Genomic DNA, 19298 nt, shown 5'->3' on the forward strand with positions numbered 1-19298 from the left:
TAAGGGAAGCCTGGCAAAGTAAAAGGTAAAGCTAAAGGACCCCTGGATGGTTAAGTCCAGTCAAAGGTGACTATGGGGTGCAGCGCTCATCTCGCTTCAGGCCGAGGGAACCAGCGTTTGTCCACAGACAGCTTGCCGGGTCATGTGGCCAGCAGGACTAAATCTGATTGGCAAGCCCAAAAAGCTCAGTGGTTTAAACCATAGCGCCACCGCCGTCCCTTGGGAAGCCAGGAAGAAGGGCATGAGAGGGCAATAGGATGCTGTTGCTTTCAGCAATAGATATATATAACAGATATGTTAATTGTGATAAACAGCCTGCTCCTCCATGAATTTGCCACTCCTTTTAAAGCCTTAAAAAGTTGGTGGCTGCCACTGCCATTTCTTGTGCAAGCAATTCCATAGTTTAACTATGGATGGTGTGAAGAAATGCCTCCCTTTTGCTTTTCTGAATCTCATACTGTTTATTTTCACTTGATGACCCCACTGAGTCCAAGTATTACAGGAGAAGCAGAAAGAAATCATTCTTGCCACGTCCTCCATACCATGCATAATTTTATAAAACTCTGTTTCATGACTCCCTGTTACTTAAACTTCACTAAAGGTAAAGGGACCCTTGACCATTAGGTCCAGTTGCGGACAACTCTGGGGTTTCGGCGCTCATCTCGCATTATTGGCCGAGGGAGCCGGCGTACAGCTTCCAGGTCATGTGGCCAGCATGACTAAGCCGCTTCTGGCGAACCAGAGCAGCACATGGAAACGCCGTTTACCTTCCCGCTGTAGCGGTACCTATTTATCTACTTGCACTTTGACGTGCTTTTGAACTGCTAGGTTGGCAAGAGCTGTGACCGAGCAACGGGAGCTCACCCCGTCACGGGGATTCGAACCGCCAACCTTCTGATCGACAAGCCCTAGGCTCTGTGATTTAACCCACAGCGCCACCCGCGTCCCTTAAACTTCACTAGAAAGGTCAAATTACAAATTACTGGACTATATTGCAAAAATGCAAAAACAAACGAAGTTGGCAATTTTTATTTTTAAACAGCAAAATAGAATGCATATACAACTAATATTATCGGTCTTTTCTACAGTCATTGTTCTTATTACCAAGCAGTAAAACACTTTTTAAGGCAACTAACATTTTCAAATAGAAAATGCCATGATAATCCATGTTCACATTTTTTAAAAAACCCGAACATGCAATGCACATTTTAGGGATTAAAGAACAGCCTGAGCTCCCATTGAATTGTTGTCATGTTAAAGCTAAGCAGACTGCCCAGGATCTGCCTGACAAATAAGCCAATGGGCTTATAAACATGTGGGAAGACTGAACGGTGGTATAGCCTAGTGGTAGGGTATCTGTTTGGTATGCAGAAGGTCCCTGGTTTGATCCCTGTCTTCTCCAGGAAGAGACCTCTGCCTAAATCCCTGGAAAGCCGCTGCCAGTCCGTGTAAACAACATTGAGCTAGATGGAGCAATAGTCTGACTTAATATATGTCGGCCTCCAATGCTATTCCTATATTCTATGCTCTTATTGTTGAAGCTACACAGTTATAGATCAGGACAATGCCTTAACCAGAGACCATAAGCAACCCAGGTCTTTCCAAACGTCAAGCAAGAAATGCATGCAAATAACCCGGAAATCCAATGTAAACTGTTCTGAGCATCAGAGTAAATAAATGTGGCTTTTACCTTTTCTTCTAGCTCTTGCAAAGTTTGCTTGCAGTCTTCCAAATGAGTTTCAATCTCAACAGGAACTATCGTATACATTTCAGAGTATTTGATACGTAGCTTATCCATTATCTCCTGGAGAATTTGCTTCTGGCTGTCTATGGCTCTCTGGATATCCTAAGAGGGAGAAGGAAGCAATTGTTAGGGAGGGGAGTCTCCACTCTGGTTAGCAAGTGGACTGGTAGTTTTGGGTGCCGTACAAAGCCTCATTTTGACTAGGCAGGCAAGCAGGTTAAACCTGAGAGATGCTCGCGTTGTTTAGTCGGATGATGCTTTTCAATTCACCCAAGAATAAATTAAACCTGATACTATTCCATTGTCCTGTCAAGGCATATTGACAGATGAAATAATATATTGAGCACAGAAAATACATCTGTGATTAATCCTCGCAGCTTGGTTTTGTTGCATGTGGGAAGAAAACCCTTTTTTAAAAAAAACACCACATATTTACCAAATGAAGTCCTACCAACAATAAAATGCAACAAAAAGCAACAGAGCTGGTATATTTAACTCTTGTGTCCATTCTAACGAAAAGATCGGAGAAAAACAGCCAGTCCCAGTTCTGCATGAAGAGTATCAGTTTCATGAGCTAAAAGGAACTTGACAGTTGTCTACTATTTGTGGTCCAGAAATTTAATCTGATCTACATGGCAGAAACAACTGAAAAGAAGCAAATTTTCAGCCAAATTTCTAGGACGTTTTACTTACAAGTGTTGCTCCTAAGGCCAAGGCATTTCCCTGGCACCTAAATACTGAGCTTTGAGATTCGAATAAACGTATTTTGCAGTAAGAGAAGGAAAGTGGAAAGTTAAGGGCATTTGTTCACCTAATAACCTCCCAAAAAAGAAGGCACCGCCTGTTTCGATGAATAAAAAGAGGCTGCCTTGCAGTGTGTGTGAACCTTTGTGTAGCCAGGGGCATTGATGTTGATTTATGCAAGTGCCTCTCTAGTTATCCCTTTATAAGATGCAGCTTCTGTCTATTATCTTTGGCCACACTCCCGCTATACATTTAAAGCAGTGTCAAATTACTTTAAAGAGTCGTGGCTTCCCTCAAAGAATTATGGGAGCTGTAGTTTGTTAATGGTGCTGAGAGTAGTTAGGACAGGCATGTCAAACCTGCGGCCCTCCAGATGTTTTGGACTATAATTCCCATCTTCCCCAACCACTGGTCCTGCTAGCTAGGGATCATGGGAGTTGTAGGCCAAAACATCTGGAGGGCCGCAGGTTTGACATGCCTGAGTTAGGAGATCCCTGTTGCCCTCATAGATCTACAGTTCCCAGAGTTCTCTGGGGGAAAGGGTTGGCTTGCTAAACCACCCTGGGAACTGTAGTTCTGTTATGGGAATAGGGCTCTCTTAACAACCCTCAGAAGCCTTAACAGACTACAGTTCCCAGGATTCTTTGCGGGGAAGCCACAGCTGCTTAAAGTGGTTTGATACTGCTTTGAATGTTTGGTGTAGATCAGTGGTTCCCAATTAGGGGTCTGGGGACCCCTGGGGGTCCGCAGAAGGTACCCAGGGGGTCCGCAGCCCCATCATTTGCCTCCCCCCACTAATTTTTTGTCATTTTTGCATGGTAATATCACAAATTTTACGGTCTGTTTTATCAGCGCCCCATCTATGAAGACCCCACCCTGAAGTTCCATTGCAACCACAAAGCATGACAGTGGATGTTTTACCAACCTCAAGTTTCGCTGTCTTTTCATTAAGTGGTTCTAAGTCTGTTTCATGGAGCAAAGATTCAGTGTCATGTAATGAAGCCTTCAAAGCGCCGATCTCCTCGTTCACCTTGTCCCGCTCTTCAATTTCAGACTGCACAGCATCCTTTTGCTTTTGAGCCTTTTGGAAGAGCCTGGGAAAATCGCAAGTCGTAATATTAAGGGGAGGTGTCAAGGGAAGCTAGAATCTTGAGTTCTAGCAGGCTCCTAACATGAGCCCATTACCTGGTTTCTAAAGGCCTTAAACTCAAGCACAGCTTTCATTTCCACTCACTGAAAACTGCCGAGCTTCTCTATCTTCAAAACTATTACCAAACAATGTCTACTTAGAAGTATGAGGCTTACTCCCAAGTAAGTACATTTGGGATTGTGGGCTTAAGGATCGTCATACACAATCAGTAGTGGGTGGTGGGGCAGTGTGAGTGGGGATGTTTTGATCTCCCAGCTTCCCCATGCCATACATTGCTGTCATTTATTGGGAGGTAAAGGTAAAGGGACCCCTGACCATTAGGTCCAGTCGTGACCGACTCTGGGGTTGCGCGCTCATCTCGCATTATTGGCCGAGGGAGCCGGTGTACAGCTTCCAGGTCATGTGGCCAGCATGACAAAGCCGCTTCTGGCGAACCAGAGCAGCACATGGAAACGCGGTTTACCTTCCCGCTATAGCGGTTCCTATTTATCTACTTGCATTTTGACGTGCTTTCGAACTGCTAGGTTGGCAGGAGCTGGGACCAAGCAACGGGAGCTCACCCCGTCACAGGGATTCGAACCGCCGACCTTCTGATCAGTAAGCCCTAGGCTCAGTGGTTTAGCCCACAGTGCCACCTGGGTCCTCCACCTGGGTATTGGGAGGTAGGGAGAGGCAAAGCAGTGGGGGAGCTCGGCATGGTGCGGCTGTGGCGGCAGGAGCCAATCTGATGCTCCTGCCACCGTGTCCACGCCATGCCAAGACCCCTGCTCTTAGTAACCCCTCCTCTTAGTAACACAGTTTTGGGAAGCCAGGGGAGCGATGCTGCGCCAACCCACCTGCTACTGCACAAAAATACGCTATGAGTAATTAATTGGTTAGATTTATCACTTTTAAACTAGGCCCAAGGAACCTGTGGCTCTCTAGGTGTTGCTGGACTACAGCTCCCATAATCCTTTACCAGTATTGGCTGGGGCTGATGGGAGCTGGAGTCTCGCTACACCTGGAGGGCCACGGGTTTTCCCTGCTTTAGAAGAAGAGTTTGGATTTGATAACCCGCTTTTATCACTACCCTGCGGCCAATAAAGTGAGATGAGCACCACAACCCCAGAGTCAGTCATGACTGGACCAAATGGTCAGGAGTCCGTTTACCTTTAAGGAGACTCAAAGCAGCTAATAATCTCCTTTTTCCCTTCCTCCCCCACAACAAACACTCTGTGAGGTGAGTGGGGCTGAGAGGCTTCAGAGAAGTGTGACTAGCCCAAGCTCACCCAGCAGCTGCATGTGGAGGAGCGGAGACGCGAACCCGGTTCCCAGATTACGAGTCTACCGCTCTTAACCACTACACCACATTGGCTTACAATTACAATTATGCTTTACTGTGGGAAGGTGTTTCCTTTTATGTGTCCTGAATCTCCCACATTTGGCTTCAGTAGAGGATTCAGAGTCTTAAGACTCATGAGAAATGAAGAAGAACGTTTCTCCGTCCACTTCTTCCAAGCCAAGCATAAATGTGTGTATGGCTCAACATTTACTTAGACTTACTCTTTTGTTCGATTCTGCATGGTATGGATTTCATTCATAACAGGAAGGCCTCCTCCCTCCGCAGACGGACATTCGGGGACCCTGAGAATGCTCCTGACGCGTTGAAGTATTAAGCGCAACAACAGTTCCTCAGCATTCACACTTTCTCCATAAATATTTGTACATTCCAGGAATTCTTCCAGCTCCACTCTGCTGGCTGTCTCCTTTTCTTTCGGGTTTTCGGGCAGTTCTTCCTGAAGATTGTCTAGAATGATGCTTTCTCGTTCCATCTGAAGAAAGAAGATAGCCACCGGGGGAGGGAGAAAGAGAACAAGATTACGATCCTGGGCACTCTTACTTGCAAGTAGTACACATTGAACACACAGTGGGATTTATTTCCGAGCAAACATGCATAAAGGACTGCAGTTAATAACACGTATTTCATACAGAGAATGTAAAACAGCCATGATTATTTATTGCTCTTAACGTAATGTATTTGTGTGCAGTAAGTGCATTTATATTATACAAGAGGGACTTCCAACACTTCTGTTTCAGCTGCTCCGTTCTATTACCCCTCCTCACCTGTTCTCCATTTCCCTCCTGAAAACCAATCAGCATTTTGTGCCACTGAGCATGCTCAGTCCTCAATCGGCTGTTTAGGGAAGCTTTTAATGTTTGATGGATTTCTGTATTTTTATATTTTGTTGGAAGCCGCCCAGAGTGGCTGGGGGAACCTGGCCAGATGGGTGGGGTATAAATAATAAATTATTATTATTATTATTATTATTATTATTAATTATTAAGTAGGGTTGCCAGACTCAATAGAGGACAGGACTTCAGAGCCAGTGTGGTGTAGTGGTTAAGAGCGGTAGACTCGTAATCTGGTGAACCGGGTTCGTGTCTCCGCTCCTGCACATGCAGCTGCTGGGTGACCTTGGGCTAGTCACACTTCTCTGAAGTCTCTCAGCCCCACCCACCTCACAGAGTGTTTGTTGTGGGAGAGGAAGGGAAAGGAGAATGTTAGCCGCTTTGAGACTCCTTCAGGTAGTGATAAAGCGGGATATCAAATCCAAACTCTTCTTCTTCTTCTTCTTCTTCTTCTTCTTCTTCTTCTTCTTCTTCTTCTTCTTCTTCTTCTTCTTCTTCTTTAATTGCCCTACTCTCTTTTGAGTCTGGAAACCTTAAAGAGAAACCAGCAGACCCTTTGTTTAATTTCCAAGCAAAGGGTCTGCTGGTTTCTCTTTAAGGTTTCCAGACTCAAAAGAGAGTAGGGCAATTAAAGGCACAGAAGTCCTGTCCTCTATTGAGTCTGGCAACCCTATTTTTAAGGGAAGTTCTCCCCCCCCCTGCAATTGTTGTTGTTGTTGTTATATTTCTACAAACTTCCCTCCTGCACATGCTCTGCCACTGAGCTACAGTCCTATGTTTGAGATCAACCTGAATTAAAATAGCCTCTGAAACACCAAACCTGGAATGATCACCTGGATGAGACGCCCCCCTCCCCCAAATTACTCACTTCTTCACTGACGGACTTCCATTCCTGGTTCTGTTCTTCACAGTTTCCCTCCCATTCTTTTGCAGTGTCAAGCAAACAAAGCCACTTTAGCCACAAAGTCGACACAACGGTGTCGATCAGCACACCATCGTTTTCGCTGCACATCGGAACCAGCTGCCCCAAGTCCTGACGCAACTTCCTTAGATCTTCTTCGATTGAGACCAGCCTGGAGGACATCATCTTTAGAAGAAAGAATTAGCGTAAACAATTGGTTTTAGTGAAATATTTTCTTTTTGTTTATTTTAAGGTGCCTTTCCTGTTTTAAATCCCATGGTAGGTCTCTCAGGGCAGCTTATTTTTTAAAAAAAACCACAAATCACATAATAAAGCTAAAAGACAGTACAAACACACCCAGCAAGCACAATAAACTAAAATATAAAATTAATATGCCCATATATAAAATTAAACCATGGTTTGTTTTACCACGGTTTGTCCATCAAGCCATGTGTAGTCTCACAGGTGAGCAAATAAGGCATGGCTGATTTCTCCAAACGTGGTTTGTTTCCCAGCTGCCCGTGTCTTGGTGTCTCTAATACCTTGGTGAGCATCATAGGTGGGTGACCAAATAAACCATGGTTAAGCAAAGCTGCTGGGTTTGGGCAGAGAGCAGAACTGTAGTTAAAGCAAGCCATCCTTCATAGGTCAACAACAACTACATCTTGCTTTGTTCCCAAGAAGCAAATCTGGGTTACTTTGTAGGGTTCAGTTCAAACAGACAAACCAGACTTTGGCTAAACAAACCATGGTTATGACCAGGGGTCGGCAACCTAAGGCCCATGGGCCACAAGCGGCACATGGGGGTCATTTTACCGGCCCATTGGCACCTGCTGCCCACTCAGGGACCCATGCCGCCCACTTGGGCGGCTCCCGTGCACCGCACTAAACCGGCACAGAGCAGAGCGGGGATCGCCTTCCGCGATGCTAGCCAGCTTCCCATCAGCCGCAGGAAGCTCCTGCAGCCGATGGGAAGCTGCGCATGCCCCCTCTGCGCTGGAAGGAGAGACGGAAATAGCATTTGCGCATGCATGCGCGCGCAAGCACTCCGGCCCACCGTGGTGTCTGCGGGACTGTGAACCAGCCCAAGCCACAAAAACTTTGCCGGCCCCTGGTTATGACTAATACTCCGCCCACAACTGCCTCCCAAGGGGGCCAATTTAAGCACCAAGTGGCTGTCTAAAGTTGTGCATTCCACAGCGATTGTGGGGGGCACAGAATAGACTAAAGGCTCTTGCAGCCACTTGCTTTCTGTTAAAACATAGACTTGTTGCTGCTGCTGCTACTGCTGCATCTATGTTTAGCCATAACAGTGAGCAGCTTAATAGGATTATTGTTAAAGATTCTTTACACTGTGGGTGGGTGTGTATGTGTGAAGTGCTGCAAAAATTTATGATCCTAAAAACATGCCACTGTGGTGAAGAAGATTATTCTCACCTTGCTTTGTTCCGACTGCTCTAAAGCTTCTTTGTAAGACACTGGGATGCGGTACAGAGATTTCTGAAGCGTCCTTTCCGCATCGTTGAGATGAACATGTATCGCCTCTTTGGATTTTTTGAAGCGGTTGTATTTTTCCAAGCATCTGTGAATGCAACAACATTAAACAAAGCAATTAAAACCCATCCATTTTTTTTCCTCCAATGGAAAGATCAGCCCAAATGTTTTAACCCAGGGGTCCCCAAACTAAGGCCTGGGGGCCAGATGCGGCCCAATCACCTTCTAAATCTGGCCCGTGGACGGTCCGGGAATCAGCGTGTTTTTACGTTAGTGGAATGTGTCCTTTTATTTAAAATGCATCTCTGGGTTATTTGTGGGGCCTGCCTGGTGTTTTTACATGGTAGAATGTGTCCTTTTATTTAAAATGCATCTCTGGGTTATTTGCGGGGCATAGGAATTTGTTCATATTTTTTTCCAAAATATAGTCCGGCCCCCCACAAGGTCTGAGGGACAGTGGACCGGCCCCCTGCAGAATAAGTTTGCTGACCCCTGTTTTAACCAGTGGCACAAACTAAATGTGTATACAAAAGAGGTTTTTTTTTTAATAAATAAATATTATTATCCAGTGGTGGCTTTGCACTTCTGATATGTGATTTTCAACAACTCCTCTTAACCAACACCTGGCTCGTTCTTGGCTACATTACATATCCCAGTTAGGAAGCAAAGCCAAATCCTGGCTTAGTGCAGCTTCGCATGGCAGCTAAAAGGACCAGGGAGGGGCAAAGTGGCAACAAACTCATTTCTAGGAGTCCCCATGTTCGTAGGGTCTTGCTAAGCCAACGTTTGGCTTAGCGTATCACATGAACCCACTCACTATCCCTGGGCCTAGCAGACCCCACCTGCCCTGTCAAGCCCTACCTTCTCAGAAAAAGCACCATCTCTTTGTTTCAGCTCAGAAGCAGCATGCACAAATGGACATCCAAGGAAAAGATGCTAGAAGGAGCTATGGTGGAGGCCATGTGCCTATTCCCAGGCAAGCCGTTTGTTAACTTTACTGCGAGCTACAATGATGCACTCTTGGCATTTGTCTTTTCCTCAAGAGGCGACGGAGTGCGCCTCTGGGGGTAAAGTAAAACCGCTGTGTTAGCATCACCAAAGTGACCTCCCTGGGGTGCAAGCCAGGGCAGTGTGTGTGGACTGCCCAGACAACAAACTCCCCTCTCCTCCTCGCTGATGCGGTGCAAAGGAAAGCAGAGCAAGACATTTGGCACCAGCTGGGCTCTGTAGGGTTCACTCCTTAGCTTTTTCTTCTACCGAAGAAATCCCGCAAGGCACTGGAGGTTTAGAGTCAGAGTTTTCCTGCTTCTAGGTTGGCTACCTTCCCAGGTGGATGAGCCCCACCTGCCCCTCACTTCCCTCTACAGCAGGCATGGGCAAACTTGGCCCTCCAGATGGTTCGAGACTACAATTCCCATCATCCCTGACCACTGGTCCTGTTAGCTAGGGATGATGGAAGTTGTAGTCCCCAAACGTTTGGAGGGCCGAGTTTGCCTATGCCTGCTCTACAGCATGTGCAGAAACCGCCTTCTTGACCATGGAACCCACTATTGGTCTTGTCCGTTCAATCTGACAGAGCCTGTCTTCGCATGCAGGGAAAGTCCCTAACTCACAGAGGACTTGAGACCCATCGGCTACCTTCACCTGGTTTAACCGGCCAGTCGAAGCCATTTCCAGGGTGTGGCCGCTGTTGCATGCTGACAGCTTCTAGGAGCCACAGGTGAGAGCTAAGTGCAAGGTGGGGACCAAAGGTGGACACACTATCCCAGAAGGAGCACAACATGTCCCCCAACAGAAGTACTGCCTGCCCAGGATTATATTACAGCAGGAGTGAAGAACCTGGGGTCTGGGGGCCCAAAGCACCCCCTACTATTTTCTCTACCTGATCTTCTTAACTCAGCACAGGGTACACCCCCCCCACTGGCCCTTGTTTGCACAATGAATGTGTCCTTGAACCCTGATAAGAATGCCTCTTGCTTGCCTAGATTGAGGAAATTTAAAAAGAAGGGTGGTGCATGTAGAAACCAGCCTACTGTGCAATTCACATTTACTGCTCTGCCCATGTTTACCTCTGGCCCCATGCTACCAATTGCATGTGGCCCTCAGGTTGCCCAATAGGAAATGTGGCCCTCAGTGTGAAAAGGTCCCCCCCAGCTCCTTGCTTCAACTCTCCACTAGCCAGATTTCTAAAGCGATGAGAACCGACGCCCTACCTCTGCACATCAGATTTTCTCTTTTGCTCCTGCTCTCTTGCTATCAAACTCTTAGAAACGAGATCGCCAAGGGTTTTTTCCAGTTGCAGTTTGGCCTGTGGTTCGATGATGCTTTCCATCGTGGAGGTCAACGCTTCTACTTGAGACATCGCAGACTCAAGTTCTTCTTGTCTCTGGTGAGAGAGGAGGCTGGGCTCTTCAAGCTCATCCAGAGTGAGCAGAGGAGTGCAGAAAAGGGCTTCACGCTGGTTGAGGAGGTCGGCAACCCTTCGGACAGCTTCTTTGTAAGACTTCACAGTCCCAAAGGCTTCATTTAAGGCACTCTGCACAGGTTAACAAAATTGTATTTTTTAAAACGCAACTTAAAAATGCCACAAGATTGCATGGGTGGGAAAAACACACCTTTTATTTCATATGCTACTCATATTTCATATGCTTTTATTTCATATGTGGGTGGCGCTGTGGGTTAAACCACAGAGCCTAGGGCTTGCCGATCAGAAGGTCGGCGGTTCGAATCCCCGCAACGGGGTGAGCTCCCGTTGCTTGGTCCCAGCTCCTGCCCACCTAGCAGTTCGAAAGCACGTCAAAGTGCAAGTAGATAAATAGGTACCGCTACAGCGAGAAGGTAAATGGTGTTTCCGTGCGCTGCTCTGGTTTGCCAGAAGCAGCTTAGTCATGCTGGCCACATGACCTGGAAGCTGTACGCTGGCTCCCTCGGCCAATAACGCAAGATGAGCGCCGCAACCCCAGAGTCGGTCGTGACTGGACCTAATGGTCAGAGGTCCCTTTACCTTTACTCTGCCCTGATGCGATAAGACCTGCCAATATAGCTGTGCTCCAGATTAAGTCCATTTCAGAGATTAAGTTAACGCAGGGGTCGGCAAGATTCACCTCGCCTGGGCCGGTTCATTCCCATGGAGATCGCTCTGTGGGCCGGATTGCAGGGACTTGCCGAGCAGGCAGCTCGGTTCGGGGGAGGCTTGTGGGCTGTTTAAAACGACCTCCATAGGCTGCTTGTGGCCTATGGGCCACAGGTTGCCAACCCCTGAGTTAACATCTAACTAGTAGGAAGGCCTTTTCAGTGATGGCCCCAAAACCTAGAAATCCTCAAGCTAGTAGATTTAATTGTGTTGGCTAATGCCTCATAAGAGGCTGGACATGAACTTTTGGTTAGCCGGGCCTGCAATTCTGGTGGTATGCTTCTGCCTGGCCCCTGGCTCAGCCAACAATAGGAAAAATGGCAACTAATCTTCAATGTGGCTTACTAATGTGAAAAACCAAGACAAATAAGAACAGCATGAAAAGCATGCATACAAACCCCGGCGGTCAAGAATCCCTTTGCTATTGGAACCTGCCATTCATCAAACTCTTCACCAGGCATCTCAAATGTTAGAGATGGTGACCGGTAAAAGATGTGTGACAGGTGAATATTCCACTTAGGGACCACCATGTGGTCACATCTCCTACTTTATAGAGGACAGTCCCCCATTCGAAGGCCTGTCAGGCAGCCTGTTACTAGAAGCCGTTGCTGCTCAGAGAAGACCAGCACTAATCTAGAGTAGGCCAGTGGAGCCATGCAGGGTAGGCCGGAGATCTGCTTCTGCAGAAAGAACCTCTGCAGAAAGGCCAACAGGATAAACAAGATAGTATCTAGGATTACTCACTTTACGTGCAACAAGGTCAGATTTCAGCTGTACTTTCAGGCTCTGCAGTTCATCCAGTTCCCTCTGCAAACTATCGGGGAGGGAAGATTGTTCTTCCTGAGACGCCCTCTTTCTATTAATTGAATCTTCAGCAGCGCGAGATTCTACTTCTGCAGCATCTTCAATCACTTTACAGTACATAGTTTCACATTGGATCGTCTGTGTTTCCATGTCAAGTAGAATGGGCCGCTGGAGCTCGGATTTAATTTGCTTTAAAGCTGCTAAACTGTGACCCAGCTTGCTCTGGAAACCTTGCTCGTGCCCGCATTTTTCTTGAACAGCCTGTATCTTAGATTGGATCTCTTGTCCCAGCCCATCTATTTTCTCGCCCAAGCTCTTTATTTGCTGCATCTTGGCCTCCTTGAAAGAAGGAGCAAAGGCCCTGCTTTTGCTTAAGAGCCTGAGTGCCTCCTGAGTTAAGTGCCTGGCATGCTGCACTTTCCAACTTAAAGTCTTCTCTGACATCGGACTGGTTTCAGAGGCAATAGAGTCGGAACAATCTTTTAAAACATCACAGTGTTTCTGTATAATGGAGATGAGAGCCTCAACTTCAGCGAGTGCCGTTCTGCGCTCGTCGCCCTCTGCAGAACAGTTAACCCTCTGCTCAAGTTTACGTTTCAGCTTGCAGCACTCGCCTTGCAATTTCTCAAGGTCTGGTACATCCCACTTCAGATGCAGGCATTCCCAAATCTCCTTGTACTTTTCTAAGTGCAACAAACTTGACTGGATGGCTACTGCTCTCTCTTTAAGCACAAACAATTTACCCTTAATGTCTTGGTCCACATCTGCCTTGTCCAGTTCCAATTCCTCACGCTGGAGTCTGCAAAGATCCTGCTCCAATGACATCAGCTTCCTTGTGACTTTTTCATAGGCATCTACCTTGTTTTCTGCTGTATGGCGGTTAATCTGGTTTAGCCTGTGAGCTCTTTCAGTTCTGCTCTGGAGGCTTCTCAAGCAGTCATTGAGAAACAACTGCTCAAATACATTTAGCCCCTGAGGGGATGCAACTACAATACCTTTTGCTTCCTCGATCTCCTTTGCAGACTTTTCTACGGCGGCATGCCAATGGTCCATTTCTGACTTCAGGCCTGTATCACCGGCACCCGGCCTGGATATTCTCTCTGCTTCTTTAAGTTTTGCTTGCAATTTTTCGGTGTCTGCAAAAAGCTGCCGTCTCTTTCCGAGCTGAGATTCCAGCTGCTCCAACCGCTCAACTAATCTCGGAACAAGGTCTTTGTAGCAGGTTTGCAACTGCTCCGAAAGGAGAGCGAGGGCAGAAGCTTCGCCCGATTCCAACTGGGGAGCGATGCGCCGTGCCTCGTCAACCAGTTGCATGACACCTGCCTTCTTCTCCTCGGCGGCACCGATCAGCACCTTGCAGCTTTCAATTTCCAACATCAGATTGTCTGGGAAAAGCGCTACCTTCCCGTCCAGGTGGGGCGACGAGACTCTGGCCCACAAAACAGCCTCTTCAATCTTCCTTGTGATGCCATACGCCTGAGGATAACGGCCACTTCTTTGGGCATCTTCCGTAGGGGTCAGCTGCTCTAGTTCCTCCACTCGAGTCTGCAAATCATTTATTGCGCTTTCCAGAGCTCTCTTCCCTGTCTCGGTCCACATCCTCTTCATCTGCATCTCTGCACCACTTTTTAACATAGAAACACTATTTTTAAGCGTCTGTACTTCTGTGGCCATCAACGCCGAGTGTGCTTGGTTGTGGGTGTCCACGCCTGTTTGCAAACAGTGCTGCTGCTGCAGCAACTTTTGGAGCTCCTGTGCTTTATCCATGAAAACCTTAAATTCACTGGCTTGCGCTGCAACCCGGATCTGCTTCCTTTTAAGCGTGTCTTCCATTTGTTTCCACCACTGGTCTATCTGAGCCACTTGGCTTTGGATTAACTCCTTGTCCATCCTGGTTAGGTGTCTAGATAGGCTTCCTTGTTCAGCCTTCAGCTTTTGCAAAAGGGTTTTCCCTTTTTGTATAGAATCCAAGCATTTCTGGATATTCTCCAGGAGAACTGTGTCTTCCGACGGGGGTACCCTTCCAAAAGAAAGAGAAAAGGAGTAAAAATCTATTTAACATTTTGAAAGGCTATTTTGCTCAAAACACACCAGCCGAACAAGCTACTCAGGACGATATTTCACAGGCAGTAACTAGAGATCAGCAAGAAATTCTGTCCAGTTTGCATTGAAAAGTGAACCTAAACTGATTTTCACTCTCCAGAACAATACATGAACCGAAAGGGAGCCATCCTTCCAATTTCACAATGTAGTTCTCCACCCAAACAATGCACATATACAATACGGCATATATTGTGACAAGGTCTGCATAATAATGCACCTTTTAGCAAAAGTAACACACACATTGCATTGGGGAAATATGCTTTGGGGAAATGTGGGTATTCGGCAAATTTTGAATATAAACACGTGTTATGTGGGGAGAAATTCACACTAAAATGCTGGTGAATGTTCAAGAGGACCCTTTAAATAAATAAATAAATATCGTGAATGGATTTAGAAATGTGGAGAAGTGTATTTAAGGGAGGTGGGGAATGAGAAACCAAAATTTAGATTTGTGTAAAGGTTAAGGTAAAGGGACCCCTGACCATTAGGTCCAGTCGTGACCGACTCTGGGGTTGCGGCGCTCATCTCGCGTTATTGGCCGAGGGAGCCGGCGTACAGCTTCCAGGTCATGTGGCCATCATGACAAAGCTGCTTCTGGCGAACCAGAGCAGCACGCGGAAACGCCGTTTACCTTCCCGCTGTAGCAGTACCTATTTATCTACTTGCACTTTGATGTGCTTTCGAACTGCTAGGTTGGCAGGAGCTGGGACTGAACAATGGGAGCTCACCCCGTCGCAGGGATTCGAATCGCCGACCTTCTGATCGGCAAGCCCTAGGCTCTGTGGTTTAACCCACAGCGCCACCTGCGTCCCTTCCCCTACCACTAACTAGATACCAAAGGCCCAATTTGTATTGAATTTTAGTCTTACATGCATAGGACTGAAGCCTTAGTCAAAGACTCAAGTAAACAAGTCAATTAAACGTTTATTAATCAATTAAAATACACACCTCCCCCAGTTGCAATTACTTAGGATGTCAGGTTTTACGTTTAGTTTTTGATAAGAAGGAACAAAATCCAAGTGCCCAAGTGCAACACCCCTGAAAAGATCACCGACATTCATGTTTTACCCAGTCCTATGCTAAGGCAGGAAGATCTCCTGACCCGTCTTAGAGGCAGTGATCTGCCTTATCTGCGCTCTACGTGGGGCTACCTTTGAAGGTGACTCGGAAACTACAACTAATCCAGAATGCGGCAGCTAGACTGGTGACTGGGAGCGGCCGCCGAGACCACATAACACCGGTCTTGAAAGATCTACATTGGCTCCCAGTACGTTTCCGAGCACAATTCAAAGTGTTGGTACTGACCTTTAAAGCCCTAAACAGCCTTGGTCCAGTATACCTGAAGGAGCGTCTCCACCTCCATCATTCTGCCCGGACACTGAGGTCCAGGACCGAGGGCCTTCTGGCGGTTCCCTCGTTGCGAGAAGCCAAGTTGCAGGGAACTAGGCAGAGGGCTTTCTCGGTGGTGGCGCCTGCCCTGTGGAACGCCCTCCCAACAGATGTCAAAGAGGAAAACAACTACCAGACTTTTAGAAGACATCTGAAGGCAGCCCTGTTCAGGGAGGCTTTTAATGTTTAATAGTTTATTGTGTTTGATTTTTCTGTTGGAAGCCGCCCAGAGTGGCTGGGGAAACCCAGCCAGATGGGCAGGGTATAAATAATAATAATAATAATAATAATAATAATAATAATAATAATAATAATATCCTTTTAAGTGGAAACAACAGAGGTCGAGCCTAGCAACTCCTGCCAGCAAAGTTGTGTCTAGGTGATGTAGAAATCTGTCCCATGTACTCACGTTTTGAGGTTTTCTTTTTCCTCCGAAAAATGTTTCATTGAAGACTGGACAGCGGCGAGACATGCTTGGTAATTATTCAGTGAATGAAGCTGCGCCTGCTTGGCCTTTTTAGCAGACATTATATCCTCCAGTAGCCTGTCCCAACTAGAAGCCACCACGCTGTCTGAATCTGGCACACCTTCTGCAGGAGTCAAGCATTCTCCTTCCCACAACGAAGAAGTTTTGGCTCTCTGTTTTCTGGCAGAGCTTTGCCTTTCCAGTAGAGTGCACAAATTCTAGTCAGAAGACCAGGAAGAGAGGTTTTTTTAATGGAACGGCCTTGTCTGCACATCATGATAAGCCATCCTTGCTAATCTCACACAATTTTGCTCCTCCGCTCTGGCATACAGAAGAAGCAGGCCATGATCTCAGGCTCAGCGTCACTTCGGAACCGAGGATCGTGGTTTGTTCTGCTCCAAAAAACCATGTCCAGTAAGCCAAGAACAAACCTTGCCTATTTATCGTGTTTTGGTGGAGAAAAACAAACCACGATCCTCGGATCGGATATAACACCCAACCCACAGGTCATGGATTGCTTCTCCTGCACAACAGTGGGAAAGGAGCAAAGCAGTCGATATGCGCACCTTTACAGTAAACCATTAACTATGGTTTACTGCAACGTGCCATCATTTTAATTTACAAACGTAAGGTTGGGTGGCTCAGTAGTGTGATTCGGTATAATTTTCCCCCCAGTTTGGCCTTAAAAAATAATAATAATTTAGCATCAGGACTGGCACACCTTTTGCCCTTTTCAGGGAAATGGCAGGAGAATGGTGGGAATTTGGATCCGATCAGTCTGAGGCCTCCTCTAATACGTTCCCAGAAGGCCCAAATTCTGACCAAATTACCGTTAGGGAAGAGCAATGGTGAGAGAGCTTTCTGGCACTGTTCTGGGGGCTGAGGGAGGGAGAGAGAGAGAGAGCTCTAACCACATGCCCTTCCCTCTGCCAGCAAAGAAGGATGCCTGTAGCAACCTATGGCCCCTCACCTGCATTCTGAGGGCATAGGACTGCTCCATAAAAGGTTTTATTTAATGTGCCTTATTATCAAGGTTATTGCGTTATTGTACTACATTATTTCTACCCTTCTGTGAATTGTCCCGAAGCCCAAATTGGATGGAACATAGTATAGAAATTTAAAAAATAAGTAAATAAGAAGGCTGGAATATTTACATGCCCTTCTTGGTGGTGCAGGATTGCACCATGCCTACGGTAAGTAGCTTCCATGTCACTATGTGCATGTGATTGAGCAAAAGGGTGAGAGGGTAGCGGGCACTTCATATGTAGCCAGAGATTATTGAAAGGATAAATGAACAAGGGCTTGTTCACACCTGCTTATCTCGTGCCTAGAAAGCAGCTTTTTGTGTGTCCCATGCTTTTTAGGGACAAATCCGAGCGGTCTTCCTTTTGCCCTGCTGCTTCTCCCTGGGAAAACCCACTCTTTAGCGCTAAATTAGAGCAAACATCAACCTGGAAAAAAAAACGTGATTTGAGGCTGGCTCCAATTCAGTGGTGAACAGTGCGTTTTCCCAGGGGGAAGCAGCGAAACAAGTGGATGTGTGGTTGAGCCCCGAGTCTCTTCTTTCCATACCTCTATTTCCCTCAGTTGATCATTCATCAACACAATGTCTAACTCTGCAGCCGAGATTTTCGCTTTCTTGACCCTCTGCACCACCTCTGCGTAATCTGCAGTTGCCTGGTCTTCAGGAAGATGACCCCCCTGCGAAACCATTTCCATCTCAGAGCCCTGAAAACACAAAACACAAACAGGTAATCAACACTCAACACACTGCTTTCATTTGGCTCACTCTGCAACTCAGCATTTATTTCTATGTGGTTGATCCAGAAGTTAATCTCAAACAGAAGGGCTCAAACACAGTCGGAAGCCAGATCGTCCGGGAAGAAGTCATCTCCTTCGTCTTAGATGCATCGTGTTGGCTGCGGTTATTCAGCGAAGCGATTTTTTGCTGGAGGTTCTGTGCAAAACCCAGGAGGCTGTGGTGCTTCCAAATCAGAACTGAGGAAGAAGTGGAGACCCTAATCCAGTGCTGGGATCTTGTGGATTTGTGTGCAGTTCTCTCACCTAGTGAATTCTGAACTGCAGCGAACAGCTTCTTAAGAGAAATCATTCAAAGCTCCAAAGTGATTGCACCCACTGAATCCTCCTGGACTGGAAAAAATATATATAAAGTGCTTCCTGTTCCAGTTGAGTCTTGCTTGAGTGACAAAGTGCTCCTGGACCCTGCTGGTCTCTTGTCCTTGGTCATCCTTTGGGTCTGGCTCAGTCCCGCCTTGTTCTTCAGTCCTGACTCTTGTTCATTCATTTATTGCCCTCCCTTCATTCTAAGGGCATTGTACAGTCAAACCTCAGGTGCAAAACACCTCCGTTCTGGAACATTTCGGCTCACAAATGCTGAAAATCCAGAAGTAAATGCTCTGGATTTCAAAAGCCAAATGTCCGACGCGGCTTCCACTTGAGTGCAGGAAGCTCCTGCAACCAATCAGAAGATGCGCCTCGGTTGTAGAACATTTCAGAAGTCAAACGTGCTTCCGGAACGGATTATGCTCAACAACCAAGGTTTGACTGTACCTACGGTCTCCTGAGAAATCTCTATGTGGGACAAGAAGCTACAGTTAGAACTGGATATGGAACAACTGATTGGTTCAAAATTGGGAAAGGAGTACGACAAGGTTGTATATTGTCTCCCTGCTTATTTAACTTATATGCAGAATTCATCATGCGAAAGGCTGGACTAGATGAATCCCAAGCCGGAATTAAGATTGCCGGAAGAAATATCAACAACCTCAGATATGCAGATGACACAACCTTGATGGCAGAAAGCGAGGAGGAATTAAAGAACCTTTTAATGAGGGTGAAAGAGGAGAGCGCAAAATATGGTCTGAAGCGCAACATCAAAAAAACCAAGATCATGGCCACTGGTCCCATCACCTCCTGGCAAATAGAAGGGGAAGAAATGGAGGCAGTGAGAGATTTTACTTTCTTGGGCTCCTTGATCACTGCAGATGGTGACAGCAGTCACAAAATTAAAAGACCCCTGCTTCTTGGGAGAAAAGCAATGACAAACCTAGACAGCATCTTAAAAAGCAGAGACATCACCTTGCCTACAAAGGTCTGTATAGTTAAAGCTATGGTTTTCCCAGTAGTGATGTATGGAAGTGAGAGCTGGACCATAAAGAAGGCTGATCGCCGAAGAATTGA

General features: G+C 46.6%; 1 protein-coding gene across 11 annotated transcripts in view; it reads right to left on the reverse strand.

The window, feature by feature from the left end:
- Positions 1 to 19298, reverse strand: part of SYNE2 (spectrin repeat containing nuclear envelope protein 2) — a 233603-nt gene that overhangs the window by 109659 nt on the left and 104646 nt on the right. For all 11 annotated transcript variants that reach the window (XM_088673909.1, XM_088673903.1, XM_088673923.1 and 8 more), the window contains 9 exons: positions 17670 to 17825; positions 16041 to 16315; positions 12080 to 14159; positions 10416 to 10738; positions 8146 to 8290; positions 6676 to 6894; positions 5181 to 5449; positions 3414 to 3582; positions 1691 to 1846 (listed from right to left, as the gene is read on the reverse strand). In XM_088673909.1, coding sequence (XP_088530035.1) covers positions 1691 to 1846; positions 3414 to 3582; positions 5181 to 5449; positions 6676 to 6894; positions 8146 to 8290; positions 10416 to 10738; positions 12080 to 14159; positions 16041 to 16315; positions 17670 to 17825 — 3792 coding nt within the window. The remainder of the gene's footprint in view (positions 1 to 1690; positions 1847 to 3413; positions 3583 to 5180; positions 5450 to 6675; positions 6895 to 8145; positions 8291 to 10415; positions 10739 to 12079; positions 14160 to 16040; positions 16316 to 17669; positions 17826 to 19298) is intronic.

Source organism: Zootoca vivipara, chromosome 1, assembly GCF_965207765.1.
Source record: "Zootoca vivipara chromosome 1, rZooViv2.hap1.1, whole genome shotgun sequence".
Classification (NCBI taxonomy): domain Eukaryota; kingdom Metazoa; phylum Chordata; class Lepidosauria; order Squamata; family Lacertidae; genus Zootoca; species Zootoca vivipara.